This window comes from Bufo bufo, chromosome 8 (genome assembly GCF_905171765.1).
Source record: "Bufo bufo chromosome 8, aBufBuf1.1, whole genome shotgun sequence".
In the NCBI taxonomy this organism is placed as follows: domain Eukaryota; kingdom Metazoa; phylum Chordata; class Amphibia; order Anura; family Bufonidae; genus Bufo; species Bufo bufo.
Genome location: NC_053396.1, coordinates 115,511,013 through 115,536,265, shown reverse-complemented (window position 1 = coordinate 115,536,265; position 25,253 = coordinate 115,511,013). Strand labels below are relative to the sequence as shown.

Genomic DNA, 25,253 nt, shown 5'->3' with positions numbered 1-25,253 from the left:
CAGTGTGCCTGGATTAAAATTGATGATCATTCACAAAGAATTACAAACAAAAAATATTGTGCATTTTACAATTTACAGTGCAATATTATCTTACCAAAATAGTTGTAACTACAATAGTTTTGTTTTCCACAGATGAGGATTCATTTGTAGGTTGTTGATCAGGAATAGGAACAAAACGTTCATATTCATTCCAGTGTCCAACCTGCAACACATTCGGTAGAATATGGTTAGTAGACGGGATACATGAGACAGGAAGCCGGTCACTTTACTGCCACATGGTACCTATCTCCACCGTGACTATTGACAGGCAGATTAGGTCAATCTGACCCTAGGTGTTGAGATAGGGCTCTGCTATAGGCAGTTGAGAGGAAATCTCCAGGTTTACAAAGGGCAACTGCCCACCTGGAAAACTAGTGCAGTTCATAGCGCGAATGCATCATCCTTTTTTTTTTTTAGCACAGATCATTTTTTGCACTGACTATTGATATTTGATATTTAATTAAAAGTTAGGTTTTATTAGATTGTTCCTACAGGGGCAGCATACCTCAGATTTTTGGTCTCATATTCTATATAGGACAATATTGTCACAACTGTACTACCTATGCTAAGAACTGTGGCATATTACGGTCTGAACTGTTATATTCTTGCATAGTATATGCCACAGTATTTTGATAGACCAATTGAATTGAATAAAGATTGAGGATCTGTGTGATACAGATCCCAAATACAATTGCGTCCATGAGCCCTTGATTACTATGATATTTATGATGATGAATAGGAGGGGTGCAAACATTTGCATCTGTAGTAGTGATGAGCGGCATAGGCAGTATTCGAAGTCGAAATATTTCGCGAATATTTGGCCGAATATTTGCCATAAATTCGCAAATTTGAGAATTTGTGATCTCCAGTCATTATTTTCTTGATTGCCAAAATCGGCAATGTAATATATTTGCGGTAAAAATTTGCGATTAGAATATTCGCGATTAACACTAAGGGGTAGGCAACTTTCCTATTGGTTGCTAGGGATGTTGCCAAGTGCCAATATTCACAATAAATTCGCAATAAATTCGCAATAAATTAGCGATTAGAATATTCACGATCAACACTATTTGTGAATACGAATATATAGCACTATATTTTAAATATTCTCGAATTCTCGAAGTGGCGATATTCACGATTAAAATTCGTGACTCGAATATTCGCGCTCAACACTAATCTGTAGCATGTGTAACCTTTTTCCTCATACGGAATACAATGCCCTTGATATTTTTTGATGATCCGTTATCCTTTTGTCACTGTCTAGTAAAGAAACCATTTGTGTTAAAACTCAACATTATCATAAAATACGCTAGGTAGTATTGGTTGTCTCTAGCAGTTCTCTGCTGCTGTGAAAAATGGTTTTCAGAGTTCATTGCACTTATTCATTAGATGTATGGTTCTATGACAAACATAGGAATATTGAACTATACACACATCGCTAGGCTATTTTAGGATGAAAAGAGCCTAAAGCCAATAACAATCACTCAGCCAACTACAAGCTTTAAAGGGAGTCATGTGGTGACAATGACAAATTATACAGATCTTAGTTTCATACATTTTTTATATTTACCTATTTAGCAAACAGAGGAAGAAAATAAATAATTAGAAACTGTGATTAAATAAATATTTATTGCTGAGGTACCCCAAGTCGGCAAAGGAGGCAATATGGACAATCACAATACATTAAGTGGCTTGTATGAACTTTGTCTACATGATAAATGCCGTTCACTGAAGTGAGACAACCCCTTTAAAACGTTTCTGTTTTACTTAATTCCATATGTGTTCTTTCATTGTTTTTGTGTCTTCAAAATGAATTTACAATGCAGAAAACGAAAAGCAAGAAAAACCATGGATCTTGTTACTTTTCATAATTACTCTACTTGCTATGCCTGTTAACTGTTCCCAAGAAATACGCATTATGAAAGGCTTTTTATCTCAATAACATAAATGGTCACTGTATTCTTGAATAACCAAATGAGTCTGATGTATGATAAATGAGATTAATTTTAAGCCTGGGGTTCTTTCATTGAAAAGAGTTCACTGCTAACAAATGAAAATCAAATACATTAACGAAAGAAAAAAAAAAAAGAGCCTAAAACAACAGCAACTTTTTACCATAGGCTTTTATACACATTTAAATTAGAGAACACCAAATTAACCTATTTGTACTTTTTATAATTTTATTCTATGACGTTATAGATAATCGCTCCTTTCAGGGTAATATGTTAAGAGCCACCTGGCATAGAATAAATTAATAGTGTACTGTGTACTGTGTTGTGGGTAAAGATTACCAGGTGTTCCTGTGACTACATCTGCACATTATTATACAATGTACTTTCCTGCATCATTGTGTAGAATATCCGTTTGCAGAAATGCATATTTTGTTTTGTACTCTCGCAGTCACACAGACAATATTTTCCCAATTTTTTCTCTTAGAAATAGATTTTTTCTGTTAATCATGCTAACAATTTAGACAGCTGCTGAATGTAAATCACTATATTTATAATAAGCATGTATCTAAAATCTAGTTCTTCGCACTCTAATGAACAATATGTCCTGCAATGCAAATAACTAACTATCTCATGGCTCCTGGGTTTGAACCTGATGAGGGACGACATCTGTATGGAGTTATGTTCTTCCAGTCTTTGTGTACTCCAGTTTCCTCCCACACCCCAAAAATATACAAACTGAACCTACTGTGTGTCAGGGTCGAGCACCTATATGGCAGCCACTTGCTTTCCAAGGAGATGCCTCAGCCCCACAACAATCCCTGTGGTTTGAGTCCCTGTTTTGTTGCTTTGTGAGTGGCCACATTCAAGTCCGTAAGAGTGCAGTGGCTAAACTGAAAGATTCTCTTATGGCAATCCTTTGGGGTCAACATGTGAAAGTTGTGTTATATGGCGGTTACAGCATGTTAAATGTTATACAAAACTAAAATGACACTTTATGCCTCTTGGTATACTGGTACCTGTATGGTTCTGTGATATGCATGATAACAGAATGTGATTAAATAATAAACTCCTTATAAACTTTGCAACAGGGGTATTCCTAATCTCTGACATTTATGGCACTTCCATAGGATATAAAATCAAGACTAAGCTGGAGACAGCCACACCTCCAAATGCATACTGCAATCCATGAGATATACCATAAATGCAATCTTGCCAACTTTCTGAAAATGGATTCTAGGAGAAACGCCATGCCCCCATTTCATAGGCTGTGCCCTTTTTACAGGTATATCATCTGATTCCACAGCACTCTGGCACCCTGCAGGGTTGATTTGGCCATTGGATATACAGGGGAAAGTCCCAGTAGGATGACTCAGGTCTAAACGTAAGGTAGCATCCATAGTGGCCACTAGAGATGAGCAAACCAAGCTTCGAAGTCGCTTTGTTCATAACTTCGGATTAATACTGTATGGAGATCCGTCTACATGCCGTATTAGAATGCATGGGCTCCAATAAGCCAAAGTTAGTTATTGATAAAGTCGCATGTGACTTTGTTAAATAACTTCGGTAATTGATTTTTAAAGTGGAAAACCACTTTAAAACTTGAAACCGAACTTGGCCTTGGTTCCGACTGGTACCTCGGAACTGAAGCCGAGTTCAGTTTCAATGGGGTTGGCTCAAAGGGGGCTCTATTACTGTGTAGGGGGCTCAGAGTGGGTACTATCACTGTGTGGTGTGCACTAAGAGGACACTTTCTGTGTGAGGGGCTCAAATTGGCCACTATTGTATGGATGGCACTAAGGGAATACTTTTACTGTATATGGCACAAAGATGGACACTATTACTGTTTGGAAACACTAAGGGGCAAAGGATAACCTTTTATGACCCCACCTACTTATGTTGGATGTGTTTGATGCCAATTTGAGACTTTTTTTTCAAGGGCCACTTTAAGTTAACAATCTGCCACTGACACTACAAACAGTAAACCTACATCAGACATTGCTTCCCGGCAAACTTTTTTTTTTGCACCTAAGGCTACTTTTACACTGGCATTTTGGCTTTCCGTTTGTGAGATCCGTTCAGGGCTCTCACAAGCGGTCTGGATCAGTTTTGCCCTAATGCATTCTGAATGGAAAAGGATCCGCTCAGAATGCATCAGTTTGCCTCAGTTTGCCTTCGTTACGTCTCCATTCCACTTTGGTGTCTGTCTGATGAAACAGCCAAACGGATCCATTCTGACACACAATGTAAGTCAATGGGGATGGATCCGTTTTCTATGACACAATCTGGCACAATAGAAAACGGATCCGTCCTCCATTGACTTTCAATGGTGTTCAAGATGGATCCGTCTTGGCTATGTTAAAGATAATAAAACTGGATACGTTCTGAACGGATGCAGACGTTTGTATTATCTGAACGGATACGTCTGTGCAAATCCATGACAGATCCGCACCAAACGCGAGTCTGAATGTAGCCTAAGAGATCTTCCAATAGGAGTTGGGGAAGTCTTCCCTTTTTCCGGGAGACTCATGAACCTTTGGTTGCTGCACCTACACCTAGAATGGGCATACCCCAGCCACATCCGGGATACCCTTACTACATCCTGCCTCATGACATCCTGCTGGCCACTGAATCTAGGCTGCAAGAGGTAGCAGGGTTTACATAAACAGCCAAGCTCACTGTTCTACTCTGTTTTTGTATCCTAAAATTGTGAAATATAGAAATACAATATAGCCAGCTTTCCCTGTATGAGTGTGCATACAGAGACAGCTGTGAGTAACTGTCAGTCGGACCGCCCACCAGACTCCTAAGCTTAGTATGGGCAGAGATTTAATGAGTAAAATATAAATTATACTGGAACTTTTTCTAACAAAACTATAAATCAGTCAATCTCTATAACACGCTGCCTGCAGATCATACTGCATTTTCAATGTGATAGGTTTGTTTTCAGGTTTTGACAAAGATGGTACTATACTGTATGCTACTGTATTATTTTTAATAATAGCAACCCATGAATTTAATTCCATAGGAAGTTTCTACTCCTCCCCAACTTCCTCCAATTTCCAATGAAGGTATACTATTCTCTATATTTGAAAGTGCTACCCTACAAAAAAACACCCTTTTTATCAATGAATTCTAGCGATTAGCTGCCATCAGTGGAGGAAATTGTTTCCTGCCATACGGTTTCACAGCAGTGACCCTTTCCGAGTAAGTATAATATTCCATGTAGACCATTCAGGTAAATGGATGCTTATGTAATACAAGGATAGGCTGGGTTAGCCATTTTGGGACCCGCAGATACTTGGCTGCTGTACAGTCTGGCTAATAGAGGAGATCCCAAGGGTGGAACCCCTTGTTTGGCATTCATAGGACAAATGGACAAATGGGACAAATAATAGGACCAAATTTGTCCTAATAGGACAAAATGAAAGGCGTTCTCTTTGTTACATAACCCCATTAAAAAAAATGTATCCTTCGTTGGGGAAGAGGCTTACCTTTCGGGGTTTAGTAGCTGTCATCTCATACACATCAATAGTGTAGTTAGTTCTTCTTCCATATGTATCAAACTGGATATTTCCAGTCATCCCTTGAACTTGCACCTAAAATAGTTAGTACATGATAAAACAGAAGGTAGCAATTTTAACAGACAGCTCTAATGACACTATAAAAATAAATAATATGTAAAAAATATATACTGTACAAATATACAGTTGCAAGAAAAAGTATGTGAACCCTTGGAATGATATGGATTTCTGCAAAAATTGGTCATAAAATGTGATCTGATCTTCATCTAAGTCACAACAATAGACAATCACAGTCTGCTTAAACTAATAACACACAAAGAATTAAATGTTACCATGTTTTTATTGAACACACCATGTAAAGGTTCCCAGTGCAGGTGGAAAAAGTATGTGAATCCTTGGATTTAATAACTGGTTGAACCTCATTTGGCAGCAATAACTTCAACCAAACGTTTCCTGTAGTTGCAGATCAGACGTGCACAACTATCAGTAATTTTTGACCATTCCTCTTTACAGAACTGTTTCAGTTCAGCAATTTTCTTGGGATGTCTGATGTGAATTGCTTTCTTGAGGTCATGCCACAGCATCTCAATCGGGTTGAGGTCAGGACTCTGACTGGGCCACTCCAGAAGGCATATTTTCTTCTGTTTAAGCCATTCTGTTGTTGATATACTTCTATGCTTTGGGTTGTTGTCCTGTTGCAACACCCATCTTCTGTTGAGCTTCAGCTGGTGAACAGATGGCCTTAAGTTCTCCTGAAAAATGTCTTGATAAACTTGGGAATTCATTTTTCCTTCGATGATAGCAATCCGTCCAGGCCCTGACGCAGCAAAGCATTCCCAAACCATGATGCTCCCACCACCATACTTCACAGTTGGGATGAGGTTTTGATGTTGGTGTGCTGTGCCTCTTTTTCTCCACACATAGTGTTGTGTGTTTCTTCCAAACAACTCAACTTTGGTTTCATCTGTCCACAGAATATTTTGCCAGTACTGCTGTGGAACATCCAGGTGCTCTTGTGCAAACTGTAAACGTGCAGCAATGTTTTTTTTGGACAGCAGTGGCTTCCTCTGTGGTATCCTCCCATGAAATCCATTCTTGTTTAGTGTTTTACATATCGTAGATTCGCTAACAGGGATGTTAGCATATGCCATAGACTTTTGTAAGTCTTTAGCTGACACTCTAGGATTCTTCTTCACCTCATTGAGCAGTCTACGCTGTGCTCTTGCAGTCATCTTTACAGGACGGCCACTCCTAGGGAGAGTGTAACGGTGTGCCAAAGGCACACTCGGTCTCCCATCAGCCGCAGACCTGCTGCTTAGCTTCGGGAGCGAGGATCTGTGTTTGACCTCGTTCCCAGGGCGGCTTTGCTAGCTGGGAGTCTCCCTGCTCCTAGATCTGCCTTGAGCGCTGAGCTGATCACTCGGTGCTCGACTGGTCGGTCTGTCGGTCATGTGACGCTGGCCACGTCACATGACCCTCACTCCCCACTATAAATACAGGCAGCCTACTGGCCACAGGTTGCCTGTTAATTTAGGTTCCTGGCAGTTGTTGGATACCTGTGTACTTACCTGATCCTGTTCCCTGACAATCCTTTGCCTGCTCCTCCTGTACTGTGCATCCTTCCTGGTATAATGACCTCGGCTTCCACCTGACTATTCTTTGCGGACTCTTTTGGTACTTCTCGACTCTCCTGGTATTTATGACCCTGGCTTCTCCTGACCTTTCTTTGCTTATCCCTCTGTACTGCGTTGTCCACTTGGTTTTGACCCGGTCCGTTCACTATCCGTTATTTGTCTTGTCTGTCCTTCCTGCACGTATACTAAGTTAGGGACTGCCGTCCAGTTGTCCCCTGTCATCAGGACTCGTGAGGCAAGTAGGCAGGGCCAGGGGTGAGGGTGGAGCGCAGTGGTCACTATCCTCCCCCCTGTATGTGTGTGTACGTGACGTTACAGAGAGTAGCAGCAGTGCTGAAATTTCTCTATTTATAGACAATTTGTCTTACCGTAGACTGATGAACAGCAAGGATTTGGAGTTAATTTTATAACCCTTTCCAGCTTTATGCAAGTCAACAATGCTTAATCGTAGGTCTTCTGAGAGCTCTTTTGTGCGAGGCATCATTCACATCAGGCAATGCTTCTTGTGAAAAGCAAACCCAGAACTGGTGTGTGTTTTTTATAGGGCAGGGCAGCTGTAACCAACACCTCCAATCTCATCTCATTGATTGGACTCCAGTTGGCTGACACCTCACTCCAATTAGCTCTTGGAGATGTCATTAGTCGAGGGGTTCACATACTTTTTCCACCTGCACTGTGCATGTTTACATGGTGTGTTCAATAAAAACATGGTAACATTTAATTCTTTGTGTGTTATTAGTTTAAGCAGACTGTGATTGTCTATTGTTGTAACTTAGATGAAGATCAGATCACATTTTATGACCAATTTGTGCAGAAATCAGGTATGATGACTCTTGGGCTCAGCTTTCAAGGTCTATTAGGCATGACAATATTTTATAATAGCATCCTATATTTGCTCTATGATACATTAATTGTTTATGTGATTATACACTACAAGGTGAAGCATAGATCATCAGTCTAGCATGAAATTAAAGTGACTCCCTGGGCTACTTGCTTTTGAAGATCATAATGCAAATCATCACACTGTTCACTTTTCAATGCGTCTTTATACTGTATTTTTAAATGTGTCACAACCTGGTATACATTTCCACGAATCCTGTCATATTGCTTGCAAAATACATGACTGTAGCTGAGAGCAGTATTCCAAGTGATGAAAAAAAAAAACATATCCCTACATTATGGATATTGCCTCCTTGACAGTGGGTACTCTTGTGAATTCTTCCTGCTATAAGTAATGTAATGTAATATGCCGACCATGGTTTAAATTAAGAAATATATGTGGGTTTTGATATGAAGTGATGCTGCTTTATCCCATATGATTTGGGAACTATAAATAATTTTATTTACATACTACTTCATTTAAAGTTTTTTTTTTAACTCTTTTTGATTACTTTTTAATGAAGAGGCACTTCTAAAATGATTTTAACTCCTGTCTCGTTCCTGAAAATTGCCTGCTCATCATTTACACTCTCTCCCTATCACAACTCAGGAGGCAGTTGAAGGATAAAACTGAGCACGTATGAGCCAGACAAATAAGAAAAGAAAAAAAAAAACAGCAGGTGGCGCTATACAAATATATTTTATTGAATAACTCAGTGGCTATTAAAATTTTTAAATCACATGGAATTAGAAAATAATTCAGTTCCAGGTGCTGCTTTGAAAACTGTAGAATATTTTTCAAGGGACAATCCCTTTAAATGTGCCTCCATGTGCAAAAAAAAAAAAGGTGCCAAAAGGTGTATTTTTGGAGTAGAATAGACAGTCTAATAATTTAACAGATTTATCATCCAGCACCAGACATTATTATAAAAGCTGGTGTAGTTTTAGACTTCGTCTGTGTAGTATGAGGTTAAACTGTTCACTTTTAGACAGTATTAGTAAATCTGCCTCACTTTGTTTAATAATGACTACATATAGTAAAACAAATAACAAAAATGTTATATTTTATGTCTTTTGTAAGTATTCCATAATGACCTCTGTGTAAAAAGAACTTACAAAAACAAGGCTCAAATATTTGTGTGACCACAGAAATAAAAAAGTTAGAACCATTGGGATGCTGGATGGCAATAACAAGAAACAACTTCTGGTCATTTAAGGGAAAAGTAGGCTTGCTTATTGAGAAGTTAAAATTGTCTTCATTTTATGTTGCATACATTTCATGCAGTATGTGGGTCTACTTCATTCCACTGAAGACAGGTTTTGGATCATATCACAATTTACCATGTATACATAGTGGCACACTTGGATGTATAGTGCACCTACACAATATCCTATCTGTTCTCATCACTGGTTCACCCTTCAGTAACAGTAGTAATGGAAATATGCTAGGTTAAGAGAACATACATTTATGCATCTAAGAAACGGCTAAGAGATCTTGTAGGTGAATTGTATGTTCGAGAGTCGAGACCCTCAGCAGGCAGCTTCAGTATATTTTCATTACATGTCACATTGAAACCTATGCGGCTGCTATGGTAAGGGCCAACAAGCCATCATTAGGAACTGCTGTACAATAAACCATGAGCATAGTGCCACTGTCGGGGACTTTACTTGTCCTTATTTACAGAAAACCATATTAGCAAAGGAGTTTGGCCAGTGGATTACAGATAATTTTTATATGTTAGCACTGCTTCTACCTGTTAATAGTTTTTTTCTGATCGGTAAGCCTGTTAAAATGTCTGTTAAAAAAATCTGAAATAAAAAGCAACTATAATATGCAATTTATATGTCTATGTGGGAATAAAGGGCTTTAAACCATGATGTATGATTTTATTATTAATATTATTTAGCATTATTTAGTGATGAAGTACCATGTATGCTATGTATTTGGCCATCTGGGGCTCCAAGTCTGCCCAAAATACCCGTCACCTAACATGTGACTGTGACAGTTTTTTTTTTATTCACCCAATAGATAGCAAATACCCTCCCTGCAACAGATCCTCTTCAGGTTATGTGCTGTCCAGCATGTGGCGGTTCACACAACACCCTGACGCTGCTGGCATTAGGACCCTGTGTGGGGCAGCAGCCAGAGTTATAGAGGCACTCATACCTTTTCTATAGTAGGAGCTTTGGAACCAAGACAATAACTTTATAGCTGCAACTGAACCTGGTTTCTGCATGCAGATCATTCCAGTAATAACAATTATATGGCATAATGGCATAAAGTAGAGATGAGTTAATTTCAAAAAATTTGTTTCAGATTTGATTAGTCCAAATGAGCCAAGAAATTTGATTTGGGTACAAATCAATTCTGGCCAAATCAAAAGAACTTTAACTGTCTGGAAAATATTTCTCTCTGTCTCTTCCTGCCCTCTTCCTTTCTTTCTAACTCTCTCTCCCTCTCTTTCCATCTTCTTCTCTCTCCCTCCCCTCTTTCTTTCCACCTCCCTCTCTCTCTCTCCCCATCCATCTTCCTCTCTCTCTCCCCTCTCTCTTCCTCCTCTCTTTTCATTTTCCTCTGCCCTTCCCTCTCTCCCCCTCTCCTCTCTCTTCCCCCCTCTCTCTCCCCTCTCTCTCTCCTCTCCCTACATATCCCTCTCCCCCTTCACTCTCTTTGCACACTCTCCATCTCTGTGTCCCTCCTCTCTCTCATCCATTTCACTCCCCCCCCCTTCTCTCTTTCTCTCCCCCTCTCTATTTCCATCTTCCTCTCTGTCGGTCTCTCTTTCTCTCCATCCTTGGAAAAATTCTCCCAAATCCAATCTGAAGAAATTCTGATTCTAACAAATAAGACTTTTTAAAAAAATATTCTGGTCAAATTTTGATTCTAAACAATCAATTAGTTAATCTCTAGTATAAAGGACTTGGATGTGGATATGCTGATTTCTGCAATGTAAAGTATTATATTTTGTTGAGGAAGCATGCCTTTCTACTCAGCTGCCCAATACTGGAAACATGTCTCTTTCCATAAAGATCAGTTTGTGCTGTGAAACTGAAAACACTAGACTTGCAGATTGGAGATCATCATGCTTCACAAATCCTTCTCCAATCTGTTATCTTTTTATTTACTTTGCCTCATCCAAAACAAAGCCAAATAAAACTTGCATACATAAGCCACACATCACGCTAGATTGCCCGCTTTTATAATCAGTCTTTGTTTTATGGGAATATAAATACATCAGAATAATTGCCTCTAATTAGTCGAGGAATCACTGCAGCAACCTTTGTCACAGCAGATGCCGGGGAACTACCTCTCCCAGGCTTCTCATAATTCTGCAACATCCAGACACTATCTACCCAACTGTACAACTATGACGGTTATCCTTTTCTATAATTGCTTATTGTTCAATGGAGGATATTTTAATATTACAACAAAGCATCAGCAAGATAAATATATATATATAATGATCTACTGACCATAATAGACATGGTATACAGATGTGTGTCAGCATAGCGTGCCTACTCTGATTATGTGGCGTGTCGTCCATTAACTTTGTATTAGAATGGCCATGCTATATTATTATTGAAATGTGCTGGATGTTTGATGGTTGCTGCATCTGTACACTGATCTGCATCTTTCAAAACTTTTTTTAAATTTACCATTTGAAACATACTTTTCTGTAAAAGCTAAAACACAAATGTGATGTCACCTTCTTCACCAGCTTTCACTATGTTAAATAAAATGTAATATCAGATAATAATATATCATTTAAATCTTTTTATTTTATAATAAATATATTTTTCTATAGTTTGGTGCTAGTTTTATTTATTGTTATATGATTACTGGCATGAAAAATATAGAAATATTACAGCTTTTTCACTGGCCACTAGAGCAGACACCTGATACTTCTTGTACTTTGCAACTCACTTGTCAGCTTTACTGTGTAGACTGGAACAGATAATCTCTATTTTTTGACAGTGTTTTAAAACTTTAACCTTTAGAATCTATTTGCCTGTTTTATAGGTTTCCCACAGTTATTGCTAATTGTGAGATCAGTAACTAAGGCTGGTAACTAGGTTTATAGGAAGGATAGAGTCTCCATGGTCTGCAGATAATATACATTTTACCTATAAAGAATGCTGGAAGCGTGCACAGTAGAGGTCTCCTGTTGTCACGGATGGTGTACAGGAAACAAGACAATACAATATAAACAATGACTCACTGGATCCACAACTAAGGAACAAAAGGGAGACCCCTGCATGAGACCTGCCGCTCTCCCTTATTGCTCAGCCTATGCGACCACCCCAAAGGTGGATGGGCGCATATCCACGTACCTCGACTATCTTACACCTGAAGACCCTACAATAGTGAGGGGATACGACCACCGGCTCCCTACACAGACACGGAGGGAGTCAGGGTCACCTGGATCCAGAAAACAGAAAATCATAAATACATAAACAGCACTTATCTTGCAGACGACTGGGGACTGTGGACTGAGAACTAGGAACAGCATGCACACACACTCCAGGAAGTTGTATAAGCCGCACACTACTGCATATTGGGGAGGAACTTAAAGGGAAGCAATCAGTCCAACTGCATGACAGCTGAGATAGACCAACGAGATGAGGAACTTAACCAAAACAAAGAAACTCAAGGAGGAGGATCTGGAAAGCTCCTGTCAGAGCTTCTCAACTGTCTGGTTGTGACACCTGTACAAGAATATATGGTCTCCATTAGTCTTGATCGAGCACCAAAGTGCTTGGGTGTTTAGGTCGAACACCTCGGAATGCTTGGGTGCTCTACCGAGCGCCCAAGCACAATGGAAGTCAATGGGAGAACCCAAGCATTAAACCAGGCACCCCCTGCTCTGAAGAGGGGAGGGTGTTTAGTTCATAGGAAAAGGTCGAAAATTGATGGAAACACCACTGAAATGGTTCGGGAACAGCATGGGGAGGATGTTTGGATGCATCTTAAACTCCCAGGTTGCTGATGGGAACAATGTTGTCCGAGTAGTACGCCACTTTTTCAGAATGACACTAATACGCACAAAACCGAAGATAAAACTGAAGATTTTAGAGGAAAGATTGTTAGGAAACAATCTTTCCTGTATATTTACTTGTATATAAAGTGCAAGTGCTGCCAAAAAATTCAAGGAAGAGGCACGCCGATACAACCTGTATATCACATAATGGAGGGCCTCATTCACATTGTGGTACAATTGTTCAGGTAGTGGGACTCCTAAACTCAAAAAGCCTATGCACTAAGTGAAAGGGCGGCCAAAAATTACAAGGAACCAGCACTCTAATATATTCTTTATTACACATAAAGGAGGGCATCATACACCCTTGAAAAATTATGATTGATGGCCTGCTGGTGACCCTCAAAAACATTAGGAGCAAGGGCCTGCTGGTGACCCTCTAAAACATTACAGGCGAGTGCCTGCTGCTGATCTGAGCATCAAAAGAATTATGGGCGAGTGCCTGCTGCTAAGCTGACCATTGAAAAAGAATATGGACGAGGGTCTGCTGGTAAGCTGACCCTGTAAAACATTATGGTTGAAGGCCTGCTGGTGAGCTGGCCCTCTAAAACATTACATGCAAGGGCCTTCAGGTGAGCTGACCCTCAAAAAGATTGTAGGTGAGGGCTTTCTGGTGAGCTGACCCTCTAAAACATTATATACGAGGGCCTGAAGGTGAGCTGACCCTCTAAAAGATTGTAGGTGAGGGCCTACAGGTGAGCTGACCCTCTAAAACATTACATATGAGGGCCTTCAGGTAAGCTGTTCCTTTTAAAAGATTGTAGGTGAGAGCCTACTGGTGAGCTGACCCTCTAAAACATTATATGCGAGGGCCTGCAGGAAAGCTGACCCTCTAAAATATTGTAGGTGAGGGCCTGCAGGTGAGCTGACCATCTACAACTTTAGGAGCGAGGGCAGACTAATAAGCATGTTGATATGATGAAAGAGGAGGACGAGGACGAGAAAAGGAAGATTGAATCATATACCCTTTTTTGTGGTGGAAGGGGTGCATGGAAATACAGTGTATTCAGTACATTATAAAAAACACATTTAACCACCTCCGGACCGCCTAACGCAGGATCGCGTTCCGGAGGTGGCAGCCCTGCGCAGAGTCACGCATATATGCGTCATCTCGCGCGAGCCGAGACTTCCTGTGAACGCGCGCACACAGGCGCGCGCGCTCACAGGAACGGAAGGTAAGAGAGTTGATCTCCAGCCTGCCAGCGGCGATCGTTCGCTGGCAGGCTGGAGATGTGTTTTTTTTTAACCCCTAACAGGTATATTAGACGCTGTTTTGATAACAGCGTCTAATATACCTGCTACCTGGTCCTCTGGTGGTCCCCTTTGTTTGGATCGACCACCAGAGGACACAGGTAGCTCAGTAAAGTCCCACCAAGCACCACTACACTACACTACACCCCCCCCGTCACTTATTAACCCCTTATTAGCCCCTGATCACCCCATATAGACTCCCTGATCACCCCCCTGTCATTGATTACCCCCCTGTCATTGATCAACCCCCTGTAAAGCTCCATTCAGACGTCCGCATGATTTTTACGGATCCACTGATAGATGGATCGGATCCGCAAAACGCATCCGGACGTCTGAATGAAGCCTTACAGGGGCGTGATCAATGACTGTGGTTATCACCCCATATAGACTCCCTGATCACCCCCCTGTCATTGATTACACCCCTGTCATTGATTACCCCCCTGTAAAGCTCCATTCAGACGTCCGCATGATTTTTACGGATCCACTGATAGATAGATCGGATCCGCAAAACGCATCCGGACGTCTGAATGAAGCCTTACAGGGGCATGATCAATGACTGTGGTGATCACCCCATATAGACTCCCTGATCACCCCCCTGTAAAGCTCCATTCAGATGTCCGCATGATTTTTACGGATGCACTGATAGATGGATCCGATCCGCAAAACGCATCCGGACTTCTGAATGAAGCCTTACAGGGGCATGATCAATGACTGTGGTGATCACCCCATATAGACTCCCTGATCACCCCCCTGTAAAGCTCCATTCAGATGTCCGCATGATTTTTACGGATGCACTGATAGATGGATCGGATCCGCAAAACGCATCCGGACGTCTGAATGAAGCCTTACAGGGGCATGATCAATGACTGTGGTGATCACCCCATATAGACTCCCTGATCACCCCCCTGTAAAGCTCCATTCAGATGTCCGCATGATTTTTACGGATGCACTGATAGATGGATCCGATCCGCAAAACGCATCCGGACGTCTGAATGAAGCCTTACAGGGGCATGATCAATGACTGTGGTGATCACCCCCCTGTCATTGATTACCCCCCTGTAAAGCTCCATTCAGATGTCCGCATGATTTTTACGGATGCACTGATAGATGGATCGGATCCGCAAAACGCATACGGACGTCTGAATGAAGCCTTACAGGGGCGTGATCATTGACTGTGGTTATCACCCCATATAGACTCCCTGATCACCCCCCTGTCATTGATTACACCCCTGTCATTGATCAACCCCCTGTAAAGCTCCATTCAGATGTCCGCATGATTTTTACGGATGCACTGATAGATGGATCGGATCCGCAAAACGCATCCGGACGTCTGAATGAAGCCTTACAGGGGCGTGATCAATGACTGTGGTGATCACCCCATATAGACTCCCTGATCACCCCCCTGTCATTGATTACCCCCCTGTCATTGATTACCCCCCTGTAAAGCTCCATTCAGACGTCCGCATGATTTTTACGGATCCACTGATAGATGGATCGGATCCGCAAAACGCATCCGGACGTCTGAATGAAGCCTTACAGGGGCATGATCAATGACTGTGGTGATCACCCCATATAGACTCCCTGATAACCCCCGTCATTGATCAACCCCCTGTAAAGCTCCATTCAGATGTCCGCATGATTTTTACGGATGCACTGATAGATGGATCGGATCCGCAAAACGCATACGGACGTCTGAATGAAGCCTTACACGGGCGTGATCAATGACTGTGGTTATCACCCCATATAGACTCCCTGATCACCCCCCTGTCATTGATCACCCCCCTGTCATTGATCACCACCCTGTCATTGATCACCCCCCTGTCATTGATCACCCCTCTGTAAGGCTCCATTCAGACATTTTTTTGGCCCAAGTTAGCGGAATTATTATTATTTTTTCTTACAAAGTCTCATATTCCACTAACTTGTGTCAAAAAATAAAATCTCACATGAACTCACCATACCCCTCACGGAATCCAAATGCGTAAAATTTTTTAGACATTTATATTCCAGACTTCTTCTCACGCTTTAGGGCCCCTAGAATGCCAGGGCAGTATAAATACCCCACATGTGACCCCATTTCGGAAAGAAGACACCCCCAGGTATTCCATGAGGGGCATATTGAGTCCATGAAAGATTGAAATTTTTGTCCCAAGTTAGCGGAACGGGAGACTTTGTGAGAAAAAAATTAAAAATATCAATTTCCGCTAACTTGTGCCCAAAAATTTTATTTTCTATGAACTCGCCATGCCCCTCATTGAATACCTTGGGGTGTCTTCTTTCCAAAATGGGGTCACATGTGGGGTATTTATACTGCCCTGGCATTCTAGGGGCCCCAAAGCGTGAGAAGAAGTCTGGTATCCAAATGTCTAAAAATGCCCTCCTAAAAGGAATTTGGGCACCTTTGCGCATCTAGGCTGCAAAAAAGTGTCACACATCTGGTATCGCCGTACTCAGGAGAAGTTGGGGAATGTGTTTTGGGGTGTCATTTTACATATACCCATGCTGGGTGAGAGAAATATCTTGGTCAAATGCCAACTTTGTATAAAAAAATGGGAAAAGTTGTCTTTTGTCAAGATATTTATCTCACCCAGCAAGGGTATATGTAAAATGACACCACAAAACACATTCCCCAACTTCTCCTGAATACGGCGATACCACATGTGTGACACTTTTTTGCAGCCTAGGTGGGCAAAGGGGCCCATATTCCAAAGAGCACCTTTAGGATTTCACAGGTCATTTACCTACTTACCACACATTAGGGCCCCTGGAAAATGCCAGGGCAGTATAACTACCCCACAAGTGACCCCATTTTGGAAAGAAGACACCCCAAGGTATTCCGTGAGGGGCATGGCGAGTTCCTAGAATTTTTTATTTTTTGTCACAAGTTAGTGGAAAATGCTGATTTCTTTTTTTTATTTTTTTTTCATACAAAGTCTCATATTCCACTAACTTGTGACAAAAAATAAAAACTTCCATGAACTCACTATGCCCATCAGCGAATACCTTGGGGTCTCTTCTTTCCAAAATGGGGTCACTTGTGGGGTAGTTATACTGCCCTGGCATTCTAGGGGCCCAAATGTGTGGTAAGGAGTTTGAAATCAAATTCTGTAAAAAATGACCTGTGAAATCCGAAAGGTGCTCTTTGGAATATGGGCCCCTTTGCCCACCTAGGCTGCAAAAAAGTGTCACACATCTGGTATCTCCGTACTCAGGAGAAGGTGGGGAATGTGTTTTGGGGTGTCATTTTACATATATTCCTGCTGGGTGAGAGAAATATCTTGGCAAAAGACAACTTTTCCCATTTTTTTATACAAAGTTGGCATTTGACCAAGATATTTATCTCACCCAGCATGGGTATATGTAAAATGACACCCCAAAACACATTCCCCACCTTCTCCTGAGTACGGCAATACCAGATGTGTGACACTTTTTTGCAGCCTAGGTGGGCAAAGGGGCCCATATTCCAAAGAGCACCTTTCGGATTTCACAGGTCATTTTTTACAGAATTTGATTTCAAACTCCTTACCACACATTTGGGCCCCTAGAATGCCAGGGCAGTATAACTACCCCACAAGTGACCCCATTTTGGAAAGAAGAGACCCCAAGGTATTCGCTGATGGGCATAGTGAGTTCATGGAAGTTTTTATTTTTTGTCACAAGTTAGTGGAATATGAGACTTTGTATGAAAAAAAAAAAAAAAAAAAATCATCATTTTCCACTAACTTGTGACAAAAAATTCTAGGAACTTGCCATGCCCCTCACGAAATACCTTGGGGTGTCTTCTTTCCAAAATGGGGTCACTTGTGGGGTAGTTATACTGCCCTGGCATTCTAGGGGCCCAAATGTGTGGTAAGGAGTTTGAAATCAAATTCTGTAAAAAATGACCTGTGAAATCCGAAAGGTGCTCTTTGGAATATGGGCCCCTTTGCCCACCTAGGCTGCAAAAAAGTGTCACACATCTGGTATTGCCGTACTCAGGAGAAGGTGGGGAATGTGTTTTGGGGTGTCTTTTTACATATACCCATGCTGGGTGAGAGAAATATCTTGGCAAAAGACAACTTTTCCCATTTTTTTATACAAAGTTGGCATTTGACCAAGATATTTATCTCACCCAGCATGGGTATATGTAAAAAGACACCCCAAAACACATTCCTCAACTTCTCCTGAATACAGAGATACCAGATGTGTGACACTTTTCTGCAGCCTAGGTGGGCAAAGGGGCCCACATTCCAAAGAGCACCTTTCGGATTTCACTCGTCATTTTTTACAGAATTTGATTTCAAACTCCTTACCACACATTTGGGCCCCTAGAATGCCAGGGCAGTATAACTACCCCACAAGTGACCCCATTTTGGAAAGAAGAGACCCCAAGGTATTTCGTGATGGGCATAGTGAGTTCATAGAAGTTTTTATTTTTTGTCACAAGTTAGTGGAATATGAGACTTTGTAAGAAAAAAAAAATAAAAAATCATCATTTTCCGCTAACTTGTGACAAAAAATAAAAAGTTCTATGAACTCACTATGCCCATCAGCGAATACCTTAGGGTGTGTACTTTCCGAAATGGGGTCATTTGTGGGGTGTTTGTACTGTCTGGCCATTGTAGAACCTCAGGAAACATGACAGGTGCTCAGAAAGTCAGAGCTGCTTCAAAAAGCGGAAATTCACATTTTTGTACCATAGTTTGTAAACGCTATAACTTTTACCCAAACCATTTTTTTTTTACCCAAACATTTTTTTTTTATCAAAGACATGTAGAACTATAAATTTAAAGCAAAATTTCTATATGGATCTCGTTTTTTTTGCAAAATTTTACAACTGAAAGTGAAAAATGTCATTTTTTTGCAAAAAAATCGTTAAATTTCGATTAATAACAAAAAAAGTAAAAATGTCAGCAGCAATGAAATACCACCAAATGAAAGCTCTATTAGTGAGAAGAAAAGGAGGTAAAATTCATTTGGGTGGTAAGTTGCATGACCGAGCAATAAACGGTGAAAGTAGTGTAGGTCAGAAGTGTAAAAAGTGGCCTGGTCTTTCAGGGTGTTTAAGCACTGGGGGCTGAGGTGGTTAAAGTGCCTTTATGTTCAGCCGCTTTCCCTTGGTGGAGTAGAGAAGTCAGGGGCAATCCAGGCCTTGTTCATTTTTATAAGAGTCAACCTGTCAGCATTTTAACTTGACAGGCAGATGCGCTTATTAGTTATTATGCCCCCAGCAGCACTAAATACTGGCTCTGACAAAACGCTGGCGGCAGGGCAGGCAAGCACCTCCAAGGTGTAGAGCGCCAGTTCGTGCCACGTGTCCAGCTTGGACACCCAGTAATTGTAAGGCACAGAGGGATCAATGAGGATGCTGACATGGTCTGCTACTTACTCCTTCACCATCTTCCAAAACTGTTCTCTCCTTGTGACACTAGGCCGCGCATCAGGGTTCAGGGTTAATAAAACTATCCCAGGCCTTGGAGAGTGTTGCCTTGCTTATGTTGGAACTGCTGTGTGTTCCCCTCATCTCCCCTCCTCGGTTGCCCAAGGAACTACATACTCTGCTGCCAGTGTTGTCAGCTGGTAATGTTTGGAGCAATTTTTCCACAAGGACCTTCTGGTATTGCACCATTTTGCTTGTCCTCTCCACCACAGGAATGAGGGATGAGAAGTTCTCTTTGTAGCAAGGGTCGAGAAGGGTTAACAACCAGTAATCGGTGTTGTCCAAAATGCGTAAAACGCGTGGGTCACGGGAAAGGCAGCCTAACATAAAGTCAGCCATGTGTGCCAGAGTCCCAACAGGCAAGACTTCACTGTCGTCATCAGGAGGATGACTCTCAATCTCCTCATCCTCTTCCTCCTCTTCTGCCCATCCACGCTGAACAGATGGAATTAATCTTCCATAGGTACTACCCTCTGTACCGGAGGCAACCGTCTCCTGCTGCTCCTCCTCCTCTTCATCATCATCCAATTTGCGCTGAGAAGACAAACTGAGGGTGGTCTGGCTATCACCCTGTGTAATGTCTTCCCCCCATTTCCATCTCTTCCACATGCAAAGTCGGCCTTAATTGTGAGCAGCGAGTGTTTGAGAAGACACAGAAGTGGGATGGTGATGCTGATAATAGCGCTATCACCGCTCACCATCTGTGTTGATTCCTCAATGTTTCTTAAAACCTCACAAGGGTCAGACATCCATGCCCACTCCTAGCTTGTGAAGAGCGGAAGCTGACTGGAATGGTCGACGACCATGTTGCAGCTGGTATTCCACTAATTCCCTCTGCTGCTCACAAAGCCTGGCCAACATGTGGAACATCGAGTTCTAGCACGTGATCATGTCACACAACAGTCGAGCTGGCAATTGTAAGCGCTGCTGCAGCATTGACAGACCGGCGGAAGCTGTTGATGACTTGCGGAAATGGGCACACACGCGGCGCACCTTCACCAGTAGCTGAGGCAAATTGGGGTAGGTTTTGAGAAACCGCTGAACCACTAAGTTAAAAATGTAGGCTAGGCATGGGATGTGTGTGAGCTTCCCAAGCTCCAAAGCTGCCACCAAGTTACGGCCATTATAAGACACAACCATGCCTGGTTCTAGGTTGAGTTAGCTCAGTCTGGTCCATTATCCCCTGCCACAGCTCTGCGGCTGTGTGCTGTTTGTCACCTAAGCAGATCAGCTTAAGCACGACCTGTTGCCGCTTCCCCACTGCAGTCCAGCTACCGACTGATGGCTGACTGGTGCTGCAAGAGGATAATTCTGAGGTAGAAGTGGAGGAGGAGGCGGAGGAGGAGAAGTGGGGTTTGGAGCCACTAACATAGGTGGTAGCGGAAACCCTGATGGAATTAGAGCCCGCAATCCTTGGCGTCGGTAGCACCTGAGCCATCCCAGGGTACGACTCGCTCGCGGCCTCCACAAAGTTCTCCTAGTGTGCCATCAGGGCATGGGTGATCTTACGAGACACATGCTGGTGTAACGCAGGCATGGCACACCGTTAAAAATAGTGGCGGCTGGGGACTGCGTAATGAGGGACGGCCGCCGACATCAGGCTGCGGAAGGCCTCAGTGTCCACAAGCCTAAATGACAACATTTCTAGGGCCAGTAATTTGGAAAGTTGCACATTTAGTGCTATGGCCTGTGGGTGGGTGTCTGGGTACTTGTGCTTGCGTTCAAATGCCTGGGGTAAGGACATTTGTACGCTGCACTGGGACACGGAAGTTGATGTGGTAGCCTGCCTGCGAAGTTCCAGGTGCAGGAGGCATCCGGGCCTGCGCCTTCGACAGGGAATTGGTCAGCACGTAACACAGGGGATGAGGAGGCAGTGGTGTGACCCGTAGACACAGATTGTGGACCCAGGCGTTCGGTCCACCTATTACCGTGCTTTGATGCCATGTGGCGGATCATACTGGTGGTGGTGAGGTTGCTAGTGTTCACGCCCCTGCTCATTTTTGTATGGCACAGGTTGCAAATTACAATTGTTTTGTCATCCGCACTTTCCTCAAAAACAAACGTGCGGGGAGTAGACTCGAGCATTGCGCTCAAGCACATGCGGTATTCGGCCGAATACCTCCATGTGCCGAGCATCGAGATGCTTGAGCCGAACTGGTGTTCGGCCGAGCATGCTCGATAAACACTAGTCTACATGTTTTTCATTAGGGCACCCCCTTACATCTCTCTAACAATCGAGTAGTAGTTGAGAGCTATAAAATGAATTGTCTTAGTTTCTTACATGCACTGGAAGCTGTTGAAGCAGCTAGCCACTTTAAGGAAAGCAGTGGTCCCTGGGCAGTTGCCCAGATTGCACATATGGTATGACCATTCCTAGATTTCTGTCACAATGTACGTAAACATCTTACTACACACAGAGGCATTGAATGTTTACCATCTTTAAAGCTCTCTCAATGTCTATGCCTTGGCTCCAAGGAACTGCAGGATTTGCTAGGCAGTCTCCAGCACTCCCTCGTCTCGACACATCCACTCGTTGTCTTCTTAGGTATCGAAAAGCCTCAGCTATTACTAACACAGCATCATGGGTCAGAGCTGAAGTGTACTAAAAAATATAGAAGAAAGTACATTACATATATGTATGCAGAACCATAAATGACAGGCATAACATACTTTATGTGGAAATGTGTAAAGAGAAAATTATATAAATTCAATAGAATTTTACAAGTGTGATATATCTGAATGCCATATACAGTACAGTATGTGTTCTGATATCCAAAACCGAATTTACCAACTGCCAGCGATAAGACCGTTGATGTCCTTATAATAAAGAATCTTACTTAATCCCCTCCATGTCAATATTCTTGCCCTGACTGACTTGAATATCAGCAATTAGGATCTGAACACTTTAAGTAAACAGAAGTTCTACACCACTTGTTCAAGTTCTTCTCTTTAGATCCATACTTCTATACTGTGGAGGTCCCTTGCCCAACCTAGGTCCTGGAGATATTGCAGAGCAGCTGATCGGTTGGGGTGTCAAGAGTTGGTCCCATGCCAATCGATCTGATATGGATGGTCTATCTTAAGGGCAGGCCATCAATATGTAGCTCTCTGGAAAATGCTTTAAAATTAATTTCATGGCAAAGCAGTATGCATTATAAGAATTTTCGGGGACTTTAATATTGATAGCCTTTTTTGGATCTGTAAGGGTCCAACTCTCAGCACCTTGATAAACAGCTGATTCAACAAGCTATGGTGGCCCTCTTCATTTTTTATAAGCACTGCACCATAAATGAATACAGTAATATTAATATTTATTTTATGGCATTTTTACTATTCTGACTTGGTAAGCACGTTTCACATGACTGCATATGTGTGTCAAAGGGTTGTTCTGAGATTTGAAAAAATTATTGTGAAGGATAGGAGTGGTTGAAACAGCGGGGGAGTAAGCAGGTCAGCAAGGCCTCTTTTATTTATTTTATAATATTCCTGCCATTCAAATTATTTAGGACTTCTTGAAAAAAATTTACTTTTTATGGCATGTACTGTATACTAAATGCCCCAAATGACTATATGTGGTAGTTGGCAGTAAAGGTCAAATAGTGGATATTGCTTTTTTCTTTGAAACTGTGTGTGTACAAAAGACCTCCATACCTTTAACGGTGTATTTCTTGCTTCAGGAAATTCCCTCTCATCTAGACGCACCCATCTCTGTAGAAACTGCTGAACTAATGGGTTTTCATTATTGACAATCTGAAATCCAGTGACGTTGGCACCACCATGCATGACTCTATCCAGAGATATGGTTGTAAATCCCTGTGTTTATGCAAAAATAAAACAAATGTAATTAATTATTCTGTTGGATCATTTTTGTGCTAATTTCATGTTTGATAAGTAGCTAGGAAGCTCTGCAAATAACATTATGCCATTATGGTATAGTCCAGATGGTTTTTTAGTATATGAGCCAGGTTGCAGTGATTCTGAGGGATATTACTATCGGTTATCCAAGCTTTAAACTCTTTCTTGTCCACACATATAAAATCTGTTAAGCATTACCTGCCAAGCCTAGAACTGGGTCTAAAGAGGTCAATGATGCAATAAAAATTCTGGCCAACCATCAAATGTGATCTGTGATTCAGACCAGCGTGTTGTGTCAAACTCCAGTCCAGCTTCTGTATCCTAACCATATGCAGTATTTTCCAATATTTGCAAACACTTTTCTTCCAGACATAGAAGTTTTGGCTCTAGAAACTTCAACTACTATATGCAATTTTATTCAGTTCACCTTCTTGTCAGAAATCAGCCAAATGGCGACATAAAGTCCAGGCCAAATATGGAGAACAGTTATGACTACATACTAGAAACTCTAACTAAACTATAGAACAAATGCAAGAAGTAGTGTTGAGTGAATTAAAGCATCCAAAGCGGAATTAATTCAAAGTTTAGGAACAATTTGATTCGCCACAAAGCCGCATCTTGGTAACAAATCATTTCTCCTAAAATGGGGGCTAGAGTTGTCTTTGAAAGAATGGAAAAAAAAAAACTCGCCTCATCTACTTGCTTGCGCAGAGGCAGTCGCTCCTCTCTTGAGTGGAAAAGACCTGCTGAAGGACCTGCACTGAGCGTGATGACATAATGTGATCACACTGGAAGCATGCAGTGACATCATCACGCTTGACAAAGGTTCTTATTAAGTAGGTCTTTTCCACTCAAGAGAGGAGTGGACTGTGGATGAGGTGAGTGAATTTTTTTTTAAACCAAAAAGGACATATTGCACTAGCATATTACCATTCTTAACAGCCGTTAGACTGGTGCATTGATTGATAGGCTGAATATGGTTTTAACATGGTGATTTGTGACAAATTAATTCGTAACAAATCAAATTTCTTGTCAAAATTCGGTGAAGCTGTTGAATCAAATTTTTCAAAACTTCTCTCTCCTCTAGCAAGGATACAACTCCAAATATTCACATGGGGAGGTTAACACAGAACGAGAAACACTTCCACAAACGATGAGAAATAAGTCAAAAAATGTTATAGCAAAAAAAAAAAAATACCCTCAAACTTTAAAAAATACTTTGGTAACCAGCCCATACAAGAGATATGTTCATGAAAACATATACTGTAGCTGATTAGGCTTGGACTTTGTAAAATAGGCTAAATAAGGAATTCATATTTGGAGACAACTTTAGGCTTAAGCTTTATGCACACGGCCGTTGTTTGGGTCCGCATCCGAGCCGCCATTTTGGCGGCTCGGATGCGGACCCATTCACTTCAACGGGGCCGCAAAAGATGCGGACAGCACTCCGTGTGCTGTCCGCATCCGTTGCTCCATTCCGTGGCCCCGCAAAAAAAAATAGAACATGTCCTATTCTTGTCATGTCCTAACTCCTCATATGACACACCAGGTAGAACATGATCTACATCACATGAACCAATAGAGTTTGTGCCGTACAGTGGTGTGATCAGCAAACCGGCTATTGAAGGTAGCGTTGAGCAACATATGAATTGACTTTGATCTGAATT

General features: G+C 41.8%; 1 protein-coding gene across 2 annotated transcripts in view; it reads right to left on the bottom strand.

Moving 5' to 3' along the window:
- GRIA3 (glutamate ionotropic receptor AMPA type subunit 3) overlaps positions 1 to 25,253 on the bottom strand; it is a 382,312-nt gene that overhangs the window by 64,692 nt on the left and 292,367 nt on the right. For both annotated transcript variants that reach the window (XM_040405082.1, XM_040405083.1), the window contains exons 6-9: positions 23,383 to 23,544; positions 22,166 to 22,333; positions 5,483 to 5,587; positions 95 to 202 (exon numbers count right to left, since the gene is read on the bottom strand). In XM_040405082.1, coding sequence (XP_040261016.1) covers positions 95 to 202; positions 5,483 to 5,587; positions 22,166 to 22,333; positions 23,383 to 23,544 — 543 coding nt within the window. The remainder of the gene's footprint in view (positions 1 to 94; positions 203 to 5,482; positions 5,588 to 22,165; positions 22,334 to 23,382; positions 23,545 to 25,253) is intronic.